A 15,796-nucleotide genomic window follows, 5' to 3' on the forward strand; every position below is an offset into this window, starting at 1 on the left:
TATTTTAAATAAATATAATGTTTGAACTATTTACAAGATGATATGTTAATATATGTTATGTTTTCAATATCGCCAAGCCAAAGTAAATATTCACATTCTTAGCACAAGAATACAACAATGGCAATCCACTTCAAAACTGTTCTTCCTTTGCAGAACATGTCGTTTATCTGCGATCTGTTTTCAGTAATTCTTCAACATGTTCATAGTTCTAGAACACCTGCTATCTGTAGAATACGTAGTTTTCCTTCGACATATTTATAGTTAAAGATCCTTTTATAGAATAAGTAGTTCTTCGTCGACAGTATTTTAGTTCTATACCATATACCCTTTGTAGATTATGTACGTAGTTCTCCTTCGATCTTCTCCCAGACTGTGATGTAGTTTGAAACACTCTGTCCTTTGTAGCATACTTAATTCTTAAAGTCCTACCAATCCGCCATTTATAGAATATGTAGTTCTTTCTTCAACAGATTTATAGTTTGTGACCATCTGTCCTTTGTAGAGTAAGTATTTCTTCATTCGACAGATTTACAGTTCGAGACCATCCGCCCTTTGTAGAGTAAGTATTTCTTCATTCGACAGATTAACAGTTCGAGACCATCCGCCCTTTGTAGAGAAACTTAAGTATTTCTTCATTCGACAGATTTATAGTTCTAAACCATCCGCCCTTTGTAGAATATACAGCTCATTCTTCGACAGGTTTTTCGGAGAGTTCCCTTAGCCTCCCATCCATTACGTATACAGCATCAGTATGCACTACCCATTCAATGTCTTCACATTTCGTTGTGCGTAACTTCTGCGTCTGTCCGGAATACATACTGCGCGTTCCCTATCGCTGTGATGTATGGAGGAAGGTAGTTGATTGAACCCCACAGGAATAGGGCCACTATGGCAAATAAAATTAGATCTGGCACACTCGTTAAGGATAACAGTTGTACACAGCACACGTCACTTCACTCAAGACTTCGTACTGAACATTGCAAGGTTTTCCGACAACAAAGATATATACAACAACATATAATACCTATCTGTAAGAGAGACCGTAATATCATCTCAAAATTTACCAAATATGGGCAAAATTTTAACAATTTGCATATTCAAAGAGAAACTCTCGAAAAAGTACAATATGAGAAAGACCAGGTGTTTCGGAAGGATACGCACCTTGTAATTATAAACATTTAGACAACACTATGTCCTTACCAAATTAAGATTTATTTCTAGGAATTACAATTATTCTTCTTTAATCCAGCACCTTCTTTAAAACATACAGCCTGCTGGGCAGTATGCTGTAAAAATAATATTAACATAATCTTTGTGTTTTTTTTATTGAAATCCTGTTCCAAATTATATCTAATTATGCATTATCCTAATTAATTGGCAACTAAGGGATGCTAATTTATTCACCCATGTATTTATTTTTAGCTATATACAATATCTGATTAGATGTTGTCTTTGAAATTGGTTTTTGAATTAGAGTTATCCGTTAAATTCATGCACATATCGGTTCTGAATACTGACACTTAAATTCACTAAGCCACTAAGTTAACTTACCCACATTACACGGACACTACCTTATAGTTAACTTAACCACGTTACACGGACAACACCTTATAGTTAACTTACCCACGTTACACGGACAACAACTTATAGTTAACTTACCCACGTTACACGGACAACACCTTATAGTTAACTTGCCAACGTTACACGGACAATACCTTATAGTTAACTTGCCAACGTTACACGGACAACACCTTATAGTTAACTTGCCAACGTTACAATGACAACACCTTATAGTTAACTTAACCACGTTACAAGGACAACACCTTATAGTTAACTTACCCACGTTACACGGACAACAAATTATAGTTAACTTAACCACGTTACACAGACAACACCTTATAGTTAACTTAACCACGTTACACGGACAACACCTTATAGTTAACTTACCCGCGTTTTGGAGTCAATAAGAGTTAACTTATCCGCGTTACACAGATACAACGTTATACTGTCCATAGGTGAGTCAGGCTACACGGTTCAATATATTCTAAGTAGCGAATGAACGTGACACGGGTAGCACTTCGAATATGACCAAAAACCAAAAGGATACAGAACCATGACTTTTCTTCCTTGTCCAAGATGTATAACTGGCTATATAACTCCCATTTGAAATGCCAATAGCGAAGCGAAGTCTTGAGTTGATCCCAGGTTCCCATAATCGCCGCCTTCTTCCAGTGTACTTTCGGGTTATTGAACGGCGTGTGTCCGTTTAGTAAATGGTAGCCCACCGCTGTCCAAATCAATGGTCTAATGTTTGTTGGGTATGTGACGGTTGTCAAGGCTGGGCATTGGTTAGGTTTAACGGTTATAACACACCAATGGTGCTGACGGAATTTAAATCGGTAATTGTTCACTACTGTCTCTCGTGTGTACACGATATCGTATAGTAGGTTTAAATGGACAACCTACACACAATACAAATAAAGGCGATTAACCTTACAGTCACTTGCCATACCCGTTTCACATTACAGACTTACTCGATCAACCGTTATACAGATGTTTGGTAATCTCCTGGTGCAGAACGAGTGGATTTCACTAAAAATGATATTCTAAGACTAAGCCTTATCGGTAACACATTACCTGTAAAACCAACGCGGATATTTAATTGTGTTACAACTACGTGTAAAACCTTCGATCGAATGTGGAATGTGCGGTAAAATGAAAGCTACCCCCATTGAAAGTAAAACATACAGATTCAATAGTAAATTCATCACATATTTATAAAAGTCAGTTGCCCGGTATCGATTAATCTATACAGAATTACTGAAGTGAAACGTGTCGTATTAATGAAATAGTATGGTATTTTAATAGTAAGTTTATATTTCGGATAATATTGGATTTGAATTTAACCATATATTTTCCACAATTATGAGATATACTTACTTTATATAATTTGTCTATACAAACGAACCGCCATTTTCATTCGTTTGCCATACACTGTAGTTTGTAATATATACAACAAATTACTGATTGTACCCTCTTTACCATGAATTAGTTATGTCCAATATGACGTACTATCAGAAGGATGCCTCCCGAAATTGAGTAACTGAGGGTACTTAATGTACATGGATGAAATTTTTAGAGACAAAGTGGTACCCAATCTTTAAATTACACTCCATCTTTAGATTTTTTAACACATGATTTCATTTTCCCGTAGCCAACCAGGCAATTTCTGATCGTGTTTCTGTTTCCTTTCAGTAATATTTTTTCCAATGTTAACAAAAGTTACCTCCCTTGCATTGCTGATAACACATTGGGTTGTAACATTGTTGCATACAAATCAATATATTTTTAATGAAAAAAACCCACCAAAAAACAAGAAGAAAAGAAACCTTTATAATTTATTGTATTTTTTGTTTTGTTTTTTGTTATTTGTTTTGATTAGTTGTGATTAACTACTTAAATAGAAACACTGTTCAATATACACATGAAACGATATTGTGGTCTATTTCAAAGACAACAGATTTTGTCTTATTCAACTGGGTAAACCAACATCATATGTATTATATATTACAATTGCACTGCCATATTTTAATTCTCCGTACAATTTACTTCAGAAAATCAGTCTGTTTGCATATAAACCGTGACTGTATCCAATTATACTCTCATTTTATCAGAAAACATCGAACCACAACAACTTCTGATTGGAAAAACAGTTACTATACCTAAACACTTAACCGTAACTATGTCTATTTATGTTTTATAACATACTAACTAACCTATATTTTATAATCATCAACTGTTGATATTGATAAGTCTACATACTCATCATTATAAAACATTCGAAAAAAAAGCATGCTTAACTTGATTAAGTGTTATTAGTTGATATATATTTTATTCGGTTTAAATCAGTTATAAGTACATGCATGGATGTATTTGGTAATATATATGTTTGCTAATGGGGTTTCGTTTATAGACTGTATAAAAGACACACTTAGTCTGTATAAAAGACACGTGGACTGTATAAAATACACACGTAGACTGTATAAAAGACAAAGTAATATATTATATCTACCCTCATGATATACTCTGTTATAGTTGTAATATATTATATCTACCCTCATGATATACTCTGTTATAGTTGTAATATATTATATCTACCCTCATGATATATTCTGTTATAGTTGTAATATATTATATCTACCCTCACCGTAGTTTACAAGTCCATTCATGGAAATGCCTTTATATATATAGCTAGTCGGCGATATGTACAAATCACTTGACAGTCGACAGGGGGTTTCAATGTCAGCGTCAGATGGGGTAGCATAACTTTTGATTTCCTTTACCACAAAAAGTCATTAACAACAGACTCTATCCATTATTTTGTTCCGTATAAAATATAATTTATTCAGAAAATTGCACAAAATAAGAAGTTAAATAAAACTATACTTGTGTACATAATAGATGTAATAACAATAATATACTACTGTATTTAGAATACAAATAAATAAGTTATGAGCGTTTTTGTATGGTATTTTGAACACATCATATTATGACCTTACAGGTATATCAATCCAGAGATGTGATATATAAGTGACATTTACAAACGTAATACATGACTATGATGGACCAGAGACATATATATATATATACTGTATGTCTCTGGATGGACGGTATCTCACGTAGAAACATTAGTTAGTTTCTTACACAAACAAGAATACTACCAGGACGCACGAGGGCTGATTGATATGCGGTGAGCCTCATATTGAAGGATTTGAATTTTGCCGGGCATATTGTACAATGTATTATTTTTCAACATTATCCCCTTCAGTATCTATACACTTTTCCAGCGGTGTTTAAGGGCCCCAATGCCACTTTTATAGAACTCATTTTCTTTCCTGTTCAGTGGTCATTCACTGCACGTTAGGCTTAGGGGGCCTGGAATAGCTATTTTCAGTTTTAGAAATAGATGAAAGTCTGATGGAGCGAGATCAGGTGAATAATGTGGATGCTCAATCAATTTCAAGCCACAATCGTGAATGGACAGACTCTTTCACCCTTACCCTAGCCGATGTAGTCCATTTTGCAAAAGCCGCTTGTCTTGTTTATTTTATAGTGCTACCTCGTCAATATGAACTAACCAAATGAGACCAGTCCTAGAATACACGGCCCTATATAGTCAGAGAATAATAGGACTTAAAAAGAACATCATTGAGGACCTCAATCCTTCAACACGAGGCTCACAACTTATCAATCAACCCTCGTATGATGTATGATGGCACATGTTTCTACTAGAAACGTTAGTGGACGTATGTCAACAAGAGACAAACAAATATAGTGAGCCACATGATATGTCCCATTGAATACAGGCTATTTATATTTACATTTAACGTTAAAGAAAATCATTGCGTGTATATAGATTTGATTTCTTAACATATCGACATACATATTTAAAAGGTGCCAGCACTCGGCAACTTCAGATAAAAACGAACTTGTACATACAAATCTCTACCCGTATATACAAATTAACTTGTACATACAAATCTCTACCCGTATACACAAATTAACTTATACATACAAATCTCTACCCGTATATACAAATTAACTTGTACATACAAATCTCTACCCGTATACACAAATTAACTTGTACATACAAATCTCTACCCGAATATACAAATTAACTTGTACATACAAATCTCTACCCGTATACACAAATTAACTTGTACATACAAATCTCTACCCGAATACACAGATTAACTTGTACATACAAATCTCTACCCGTATATACAAATTAACTTGTACATACAAATCTCTACCCGTATACACAAATTAACTTGTACATACAAATCTCTACCCGAATATACAAATTAACTTACATACAAAACTACCAGTATACACAAATTAACTTGTACATACAAATCTCTACCCGTATATACAAATTAACTTGTACATACAAAACTACCCGTATACACAAATCAACTCGCTCACAAATATAAATAAACTTTAAGTATAAACTTCCTTCTACACACATGCACATACATCACTTTGATTAACGCACACATACAACTGTTTTATTATGCTGAATCTGCTTGTCTGAAACTGATATAGCTTTTAACATTGTTACCCTGTATGTAATAATAAATTACTAGGATATTTGTAATAAATATAATGTTTGAACTATTTACAAGATATGTTAATATATGTTCTGTTTTCAATATCGCCAAGCCAAAAAAAATTCTCATTCTTAGCACAAGAATACAACAATGGTAATCCACTTCAAAACTGTTCTTCCTTTGCAGAATATGTCGTTTTTTTCGAACTGTAATCCTTCAACATGCTCATAGTTCTAGAACACATGTTATTTAGTTAAAGATCCTTTTATAGAATACGTAGTCCTTCGTCGACAGTATTTTAGTTCTAGATCATATGCCCTTTGTAGAAGTACGTAGTTCTCCTTCGATCTTTTTCCAGACCGTGATGTAGTTCGAAATCCTCTGTCCTTTGTAGCATACTTAATTCTTAAAGTTCTACCGATCCGCCATTTATAGAATATGTAGTTCTTTCTTCGACGGATGTATAGCTTGTGACCATCCGCCATTTATAGAATATTTAGTTCTTTCTTCGACAGATGTATAGCTTGTGACCATCCGCCATTTATAGAATATGTAGTTCTTCCTTCGACAGACGTATAGCTTAAGACCATCCGCCCTTTGTAGAGTAAGTATTTCTTCATTCGACAGATTTATAGTTCTGAACCTTCCGCCCTTTGTAGAATATACAGCTCATTCTTCGACAGGCATTTCGGAGAGGTACATTAGTCTTCCATACATTACAGCATTAGTATGCACTATATACGTTCAATGTCTTCACATTTCGTTGTGCGTAGCTTCTGCGTCTGTCCGGAATACATACTGCGCGTTCCCTATCGCTGTGATGTATGGAGGAAGATAGTTGATTGAACCGTACAGGAATAGGGCCAGTATGGCAAATAAAATAAGATCTGGCACACTCGTTAAGGAATAATAGTTGTACATAGGATACGTCACTTCACTCAAGACTTCGACCTGAACAATGACGACAAGGTTTTCCGCAATCAAAGATTTATACAACGACACATAATACCTATCTGTAAGAGAGACCGTATAATATCATTTACCAAATATGGGCAAAATATTAACAATTTGCATATTCAAAGAGAAACTCTCGAAAAAGGACAAGAGGAGACAGACCACGTGTTTCGGAAGGATAGGCTACTTGTAATCATAAACATTTAGACAGCACTATGTCCTTACCAAATTAAGATTTATTTCTAGGAATTACAATTCTTTTTCTTTACCAACACCTTCTTTAAAATATACAGCCTGCTGGATAGTATGCTGTAAAGATAATATTAACATAATGTTTGTTTGTTTTGATTGAAATCCTGTTCCAAATTATATCTAATTATGCATTATCCTAATTAATTGGCAACTAGGGGATGCTAACTTATTCACTCATGTATTTACTTTTAGCTATATACAATATCTGATTAGATGTTGTCTTTGTAATTGGTTTTTGAATTAGAGTTATCTGTTAAATACATGCACATGTCGGTTCTGAATACTGACACTTAAATTCACTAAGTAACTAAGTTAACTTACCCCACGTTACACGGACAACACCTTATAGTTAACTTACCCACGCTACACAGAAAACACATTATAGTTAACTTACCCTCGTTACACGGACAACACATTATAGTTAACTTAACCACGCTACACAGACAACACATTAAAGTTAACTTAACCACGTTACACAGACAACACCTTATAGCTAACTTACCCACGTTACACGGACAACACATTATAGTTAACTTACCCTCGTTACACGGACAACACTTTATAGTTAACTTACCCACGTTACACGGACAACACCTTATAGTTAACTTACCCACGTTTCACGGACAACACTTTATAGTTAACTTACCCACGTTACACGGACAACACATTATAGTTAACTTACCCTCGTTACACGGACAACACCTTATAGTTAACTTACCCACGCTACACAGACAACACATTAAAGTTAACTTAACCACGCTACACGGACAACACATTATAGTTAACTTACCCTCGTTACACGGACAACACATTATAGTTAACTTACCCACGCTACACAGACAACACATTAAAGTTAACTTACCCACGTTACACGGACAACACCTTATAGTTAACTTACCCACGCTACACGGACAAAACTTTATAGTTAACTTACCCACGCTACACAGACAACACCTTATAGTTAACTTACCCACGTTACACGGACAACACATTATAGTTAACTTACCCACGTTACACGGACAACATCGTATAGTTAACTTAACCACGTTACACGGACAACACCTTATAGTTAACTTAACCACGTTACACGGACAACACCTTATAGTTAACTTACCCACGCTATACAGACAACACATTAAAGTTAACTTACCCACGTTACACGGACAAACACCTTATAGTTAACTTACCTACGCTACACGGACAACACCTTATAGTTAACTTACCCACGCTACACAGACAACACATTAAAGTTAACTTACCCACGTTACACGGACAACACCTGATAGTTAACTTACCCACGCTACACAGACAACACATTATAGTTAACTTGCCCTCGTAATACAGACAACACCTTGTAGTTAACTTACCCACGTTATACTAACAACATCTTATAGTTAACTTACCAATGTTACACGGACAACACCTTATAGTTAACTTACCCACGTTACACGGACAACACTTTAAAGTTAACTTACCCACGTTACACGGACAACATTATAGTTAACTTAACCACGTTACACGGACAACACATTATAGTTAACTTACCCACGTTACACGGACAACACCTTATAGTTAACTTACCAACGTTATACAGACAACACATTAAAGTTAACTTACCCACGTTACACGGACAACACCTTATAGTTAACTTACCCACGTTACACGGACAACATTATAGTTAACTTACCCACGTTACACAGACAACACATTATAGTTAACTTACCCACGTTACACGGACAACACCTTATAGTTAACTTACCCACGTTACACGGACACCATTATAGTTAACTTACCCACGTTACACGGACAACACCTTATAGTTAACTTACCCACGTTACACGGACAACACCTTATAGTTAACTTACCCACGTTACACGGACAACACCTTATAGTTAACTTACCCACGTTACACGGACAACACCTTATAGTTAACTTACCCACGTTACACGGACAACACCTTATAGTTAACTTACCCACGTTACACGGACAACACCTTATAGTTAACTTACCCCACGTTACACGGACAACACATTATAGTTAACTTACCCACGTTACACGGACAACACCTTATAGTTAACATACGCACGTTACACGGACAACACATTAAAGTTAACTTACCCACGTTACACGGACAACACCTTATAGTTAACTTACCCTCGTTACACGGACAACACCTTATAGTTAACTTACCCTCGTTACACGGACAACACCTTATAGTTAACTTACCCTCGTTACACGGACAACACCTTATAGTTAACTTACCCTCGTTACACGGACAACACCTTATAGTTAACTTACCCTCGTTACACGGACAACACCTTATAGTTAACTTACCCACGTTACACAGACAACACATTATAGTTAACTTACCCACGTTACACGGACAACACATTATAGTTAACTTACCCACGTTACACGGACAACACCTTATAGTTAACTTACCCACGTTACACGGACAACACCTTATAGTTAACTTACCCACGCTACACAGACAACACCATTATAGTTAACTTACCCTCGTTGTACACGGACAACACCTTATAGTTAACTTACCCACGTTACACGGACAACACCTTATAGTTAACTTACCCACGTTACACGGACAACACCTTATAGTTAACTTACCCACGTTACACGGACAACACCTTATAGTTAACTTACCCACGTTACACAGACAACACCTTATAGTTAACTTACCCACGTTACACGGACAACACCTTATAGTTAACTTACCCACATTACACAGACAACACCTTATAGTTAACTTACCCACGTTACACGGACAACACCTTATAGTTAACTTACCCACGTTACACAGACAACACATTATAGTTAACTTACCCACGTTACACGGACAACACCTTATAGTTAACTTACCCACGTTACACGGACAACACCTTATAGTTAACTTACCCACGTTACACGGACAACACCTTATAGTTAACTTACCCACGTTACACGGACAACACCTTATAGTTAACTTACCCACGTTACACGGACAATACCTTATAGTTAACTTACCCACGTTACACGGACAACACATTATAGTTAACTTACCCACGTTACACGGACAACACCTTATAGTTTAACTTACCCACGTTACACGGACAACACATTATAGTTAACTTACCCACGTTACACGGACAACACCTTATAGTTAACTTACCCACGTTACACGGACAACACATTATAGTTAACTTAACCACGTTACACGGACAACACCTTATAGTTAACTTACCCACGCTACACAGACAACACATTATAGTTAACTTACCCTCGTTACACGGACAACACCTTATAGTTAACTTACCCCACGTAACAAGGACAACACATTATAGTTAACTTACCCACGCTACACAGACAACACATTATAGTTAACTTACCCACGTTACACGGACAACACCTTATAGTTAACTTACCCACGTTACACGGACAACACCTTATAGTTAACTTACCCACGTTACACGGACAACACCTTATAGTTAACTTACCCACGTTACACGGACAACACCTTATAGTTAACTTACCCACGCTACACGGACAACACATTAAAGTTAACTTACCCACGTTACACGGACAACACCTTATAGTTAACTTACCCACGCTACACAGACAACACCTTATAGTTAACTTACCCACGCTACACGGACAACACCTTATAGTTAACTTACCCACGTTACACGGACAACACCTTATAGTTAACTTACCACGTTACACGGACAACACCTTATAGTTAACTTACCCACGTTACACGGACAACATCTTATAGTTAACTTACCCACGTTACACGGACAACACCTTATAGTTAACTTACCCACGCTACACAGACAACACCTTATAGTTAACTTACCCACGTTACACGGACAACACCTTATAGTTAACTTACCCACGTTACACAGACAACATCTTATAGTTAACTTACCCACGTTACACGGACAACCCTTATAGTTACTTACCCACGTAACAGGAACACTTATGTTAACTTACCCCTTTACAAGGACAACATTTAATTTAAATTACCAAACTTTTACAGACAAAAAATTAAGTTAATTTCCCATTTTACGGGGGCAAAAATTTATAGTTAACAAAACCCACGTACACGACAAATTATATTTAAACTTACCCCTTACACGGACAAAAACCCTTATGTTACTTACCCCCTAACGACAACATTTTAAAGTTAATTTCCCCCACTTACCGGACCCCTTTTTAAAGTTAATTTACCACCCCACAGCAAAACATTAAGTTAACTTACCCACCTCCCCAAGGACAACACTAAAGTTTAATTCCCCAGTTAAAAGGCAACATTATATTAACTTACCCCCCCTAACGACAACCATAAATTTAATTTACCACGTAACAGCAACCATTAAATTTAACTACCCCGTTCCCCGCAACCCCTTTATTAAAATTTACCCGTTCACGGCAACACTTTATAGTAACTTAACCCACGCTACACAGACAACACATTAAAGGTAACTTACCACGTTACACGGACAACACACTTATAGTTAACTTACCTCAACGTTTCACGGACAACATTTAGTTAACTTACCCACGCTAAACAGACAAACACATTAAAGTTAAATTTACCCACGTTACCGGACAACACCTTATAGTTAACTAACCACGACACGGACAAACACCTTATAGTTAACTTACCCCGTTACACGAGACAACACTTTGGTTAACTTACCCCAAACCCGGGTTACACTGACAAAACCTGTATAGCTTAACTTAACCACGTTCATGACAGCCCTTATAGTTACTTACCCACGTTACCACGGGACAAACACTTCTTAGTTAACTTACCCACGTTACACGGGACAACACCTTATAGTTAACTTACCCACGCTACACAGACAACACATTAAAGTTAACTTACCCACGTTACACGGACAACACCTTATAGTTAACTTACCCACGTTACACGGACAACACCTTATAATTAACTTACCCACGTTACACGGACAACATCTTATAGTTAACTTAACCACGTTACACGGACAACACCTTATAGTTAACTTACCCACGTTACACGGACAACACCTTATAGTTAACTTACCCACGTTACACGGACAACACATTATAGTTAACTTACCCACGTTACACGGACAACACATTATAGTTAACTTACCCACGTTACACGGACAACATCTTATAGTTAACTTACCCACGTTACACGGACAACACATTATAGTTAACTTACCCACGTTACACGGACAACACATTATAGTTAACTTACCCACGTTACACGGACAACACCTTATAGTTAACTTACCCACGTTACACGGACAACACCTTATAGTTAACTTACCCACGTTACACGGACAACACCTTATAGTTAACTTACCCACGTTACACGGACAACACATTATAGTTAACTTACCCACGCTACACAGACAACACCTTATAGTTAACTTACCCACGCTACACAGACAACACATTAAAGTTAACTTAACCACGTTACACGGACAACACCTTATAGTTAACTTACCCACGCTACACGGACAACACCTTATAGTTAACTTACCCACGTTACAAGGACAACACCTTATAGTTAACTTACCCACGTTACAAGGACAACACCTTATAGTTAACTTACCCACGCTACACAGACAACACATTAAAGTTAACTTACCCACGTTACACGGACAACACCTTATAGTTAACTTAACCACGTTACACGGACAACACCTTAAAGTTAACTTACCCACGTTACACTGACAACACATTATAGTCAACTTAACCACGTTACAAGGACAACACTTTATAGTTAACTTACCCACGTTTTTGGGGTCAATAAGATAATAAGAGTTAAGTTATCCGCGTTACACAGATACAACGTTATAGTGTCCACAGGTGAGTCAGGCTACACGGTTCAATATATTCTAATTAGCCAATGAACGTGACACGGGTAGCACTTTGACTATGACCAAAAAGCAAAAGGATACAGAACCATGGCTTTTCTTCCTTGTCCAAGACGTATAACTGGCTATATAACTCCCATTTGAAATGCCAATAGCGAAGCGAAGTCTTGAGTTGATCCCAGAATCCCATAATCGCCGCCTTCTTCCAGTGTACTTTCGGGTTATTGAACGGCGTATGTCCGTTTAGTAAATGGTAGCCAACCGCTGTCCAAATCAATGGTATAATGTTTGTTGGGTATGTGACGGTTGTCAAGGCTGGGCATCGGTTAGGTTTAACGGTTATAACACACCAATGGTGCTGACGGAATTTAAATCGGTAATTGTTCACTACTGTCTCTCGTGTGTACACGATATCGTATAGTAGGTTTAAATGAAGGCGATTAATCTTACAGTCACTTGAAATTCCCGTTTCTCATTACAGCCTTACTCGATCAACCGTTATACAGATGTTTGGTAATCTCCTGGTGCAGAACGAGTGGATTTCACTAAAAATGATATTCTAAGACTATGCCTTATCGGTAACACATTACCTGTAAAACCAACGCGGATATTTAATTGTGTTACAACTACGTGTAAAACCTTCGATCGAATGCGGAAGGTGTGGTAAAATGAAAGCTACCCCCATTGAAAGTAAAACATGCAGATTCAATAGTAAATTCATCACATATTTATAAAAGTCAGTTGCCCGGTATCGATTAATCTATACAGAATTACTGAAGTGAAACGTGTCGTATTAATGAAATATTATGGTATTTTAATAGTAAGTTTATATTTCGGATAATATTGGATTTGAATTTAACCATATATTTTCCACAATTATGAGATATGCTTACTTTATATAATTTGTCTATGCAAACGAACCGCCATTTTCATTCGTTTGCCATACACTGTAGTTTGTAATATATACAACAAATTACTGATTGTACCCTCTTTACCATGAATTAGTTATGTCCAATATGACGTGCTATCAGAAGGATGCCTCCCGAAATTACATACGAGGGTACTTAACGTACACGGATGAAATTTTAAGAGACATCAAAGTGGTACCCTATCTTTAAATTACACCATAATTACGTTTTGTAACACATGATTTCATTTTCCCGTAGTATACCGGGCAATTTCTGATCTTGTTTCTGTTTCCTTTCAGTAATATTTTTTCCAATGTTAACAAAAGTTACCTCCCTTGCATTGCTGATAACACATTGGGTTGTAACCTTGTTGCATACAAATCAATATATTTTTAATGAAAAAAACCCACCAAAAACAAGAAGAAAAGAAACCTTTATAATTTATTGTATTTTTTGTTTTGTTTTTTGTTATTTGTTTTGATTAGTTGTGATTAACTACTTAAATAGAAACACTGTTCAATATACACATGAAACGATATTGTGGTCTATTTCAAAGACAACAGACCCTGTCGTATTCAACTGGGTAAACCAACATCATATGTATTATATATTACAATTGCACTGCCATATTTTAATTCTCCGTACAATTTACTTCAGAAAATCAGTCTGTTTGCATATACTGTATCCAATTATACTCTCATTTTATCAGAAAACATCGAACCACAACAACTTCTGATTGGAAAAACAGTTACTATACCTAAACACTTAACCGTAACTATGTCTATTTATGTTTTATAACATACTAACTAACCTATATTTTATAATCACCAACTGTTGATATTGATAAGTCTACATACTCATCATTATAAAACATTCGAAAAAAAGCATGCTTAACTTGATTAAGTGTTATTAGTTGATATATATTTTATTCGGTTTAAATCAGTTATAAGTACATGCATGGATGTATTTGGTAATATATATGTTTGCTAATGGGGTTTCGTTTATACAAAAAAAAATCAGCGGAGGGTTAATTACAAATGTCAACACGACACAAAGTTTATTTTCGAGATATATTTCACTACAATGAATCCAATGCTTACTTTAAAGTACGGCATGTTTCAAAGCTGGCCTATTTTCTTTTCATACATATTGTCGAGATTATAGGGTATACAGAAAGTACGACAGCGCATTATGACCACTACAGCAATAATCTGACTGTAAACGATTGGTTATAATAACCTTATTATGGTGTATATATGTACCAAGGAAACAGCATCCAACAATAAAGCAGGGCAGCGTACTACAACCAATACAAAATGTTTTTTCTCGTTTATGAGTTTAGAGGAATTATTTTAATCGATTTCTGATATTAACAAAGATGTTGCGTAACAAACCGATTTATAGTCGTTGTTTGAATGAGAAGAGTTGTTCAGGTTTTATGTACTGTTTATTCATAAGAGTAGAAACTACCATGTTTTTCGTTTGGATGAAATTAATCACGAAGTTTTCCAGAGTATTTTAATGCAAGATACACTCGTTTTAAGCTGTCATCGCTGTGGTTGAGCTTATCGACAAAGTCGAAGGCATTTTTCAGTTCCACAATCATCAACTGGTTGAAAAATGTCCCTACTGAGACCTACCATAGCTTGTTCAAAGACAATCATCGACATACACGTGTATTAATGATGGGAAGCTTGATCAG

General features: G+C 36.1%; 1 protein-coding gene and 1 long non-coding RNA gene across 2 annotated transcripts; both read right to left on the minus strand.

Moving 5' to 3' along the window:
• Nucleotides 1-364: 364 nt before the first annotated feature.
• On the minus strand, nt 365-2,331 carry LOC117323614. Its single transcript, XR_004531775.1, has 2 exons — nt 2,108-2,331; nt 365-907 (listed from the first exon to the last, which is right to left on the minus strand). It is a non-coding gene; the product is annotated as an uncharacterized LOC117323614 (long non-coding RNA).
• A 6,392-nt stretch (nt 2,332-8,723) lies between these two features.
• On the minus strand, nt 8,724-10,398 carry LOC117323613 (prestalk D11 protein-like). Its single transcript, XM_033878931.1, has 2 exons — nt 9,854-10,398; nt 8,724-9,778 (listed from the first exon to the last, which is right to left on the minus strand). Exons 1-2 carry the CDS (start codon nt 10,357-10,359, stop codon nt 9,322-9,324), a joined length of 963 nt encoding a protein of 320 aa, XP_033734822.1. The 5' UTR covers nt 10,360-10,398; the 3' UTR covers nt 8,724-9,321.
• Between the last annotated feature and the right edge of the window lie 5,398 nt (nt 10,399-15,796).

The sequence above is a fragment of the Pecten maximus genome, chromosome 3 (assembly GCF_902652985.1).
Source record: "Pecten maximus chromosome 3, xPecMax1.1, whole genome shotgun sequence".
NCBI lineage: Eukaryota > Metazoa > Mollusca > Bivalvia > Pectinida > Pectinidae > Pecten > Pecten maximus.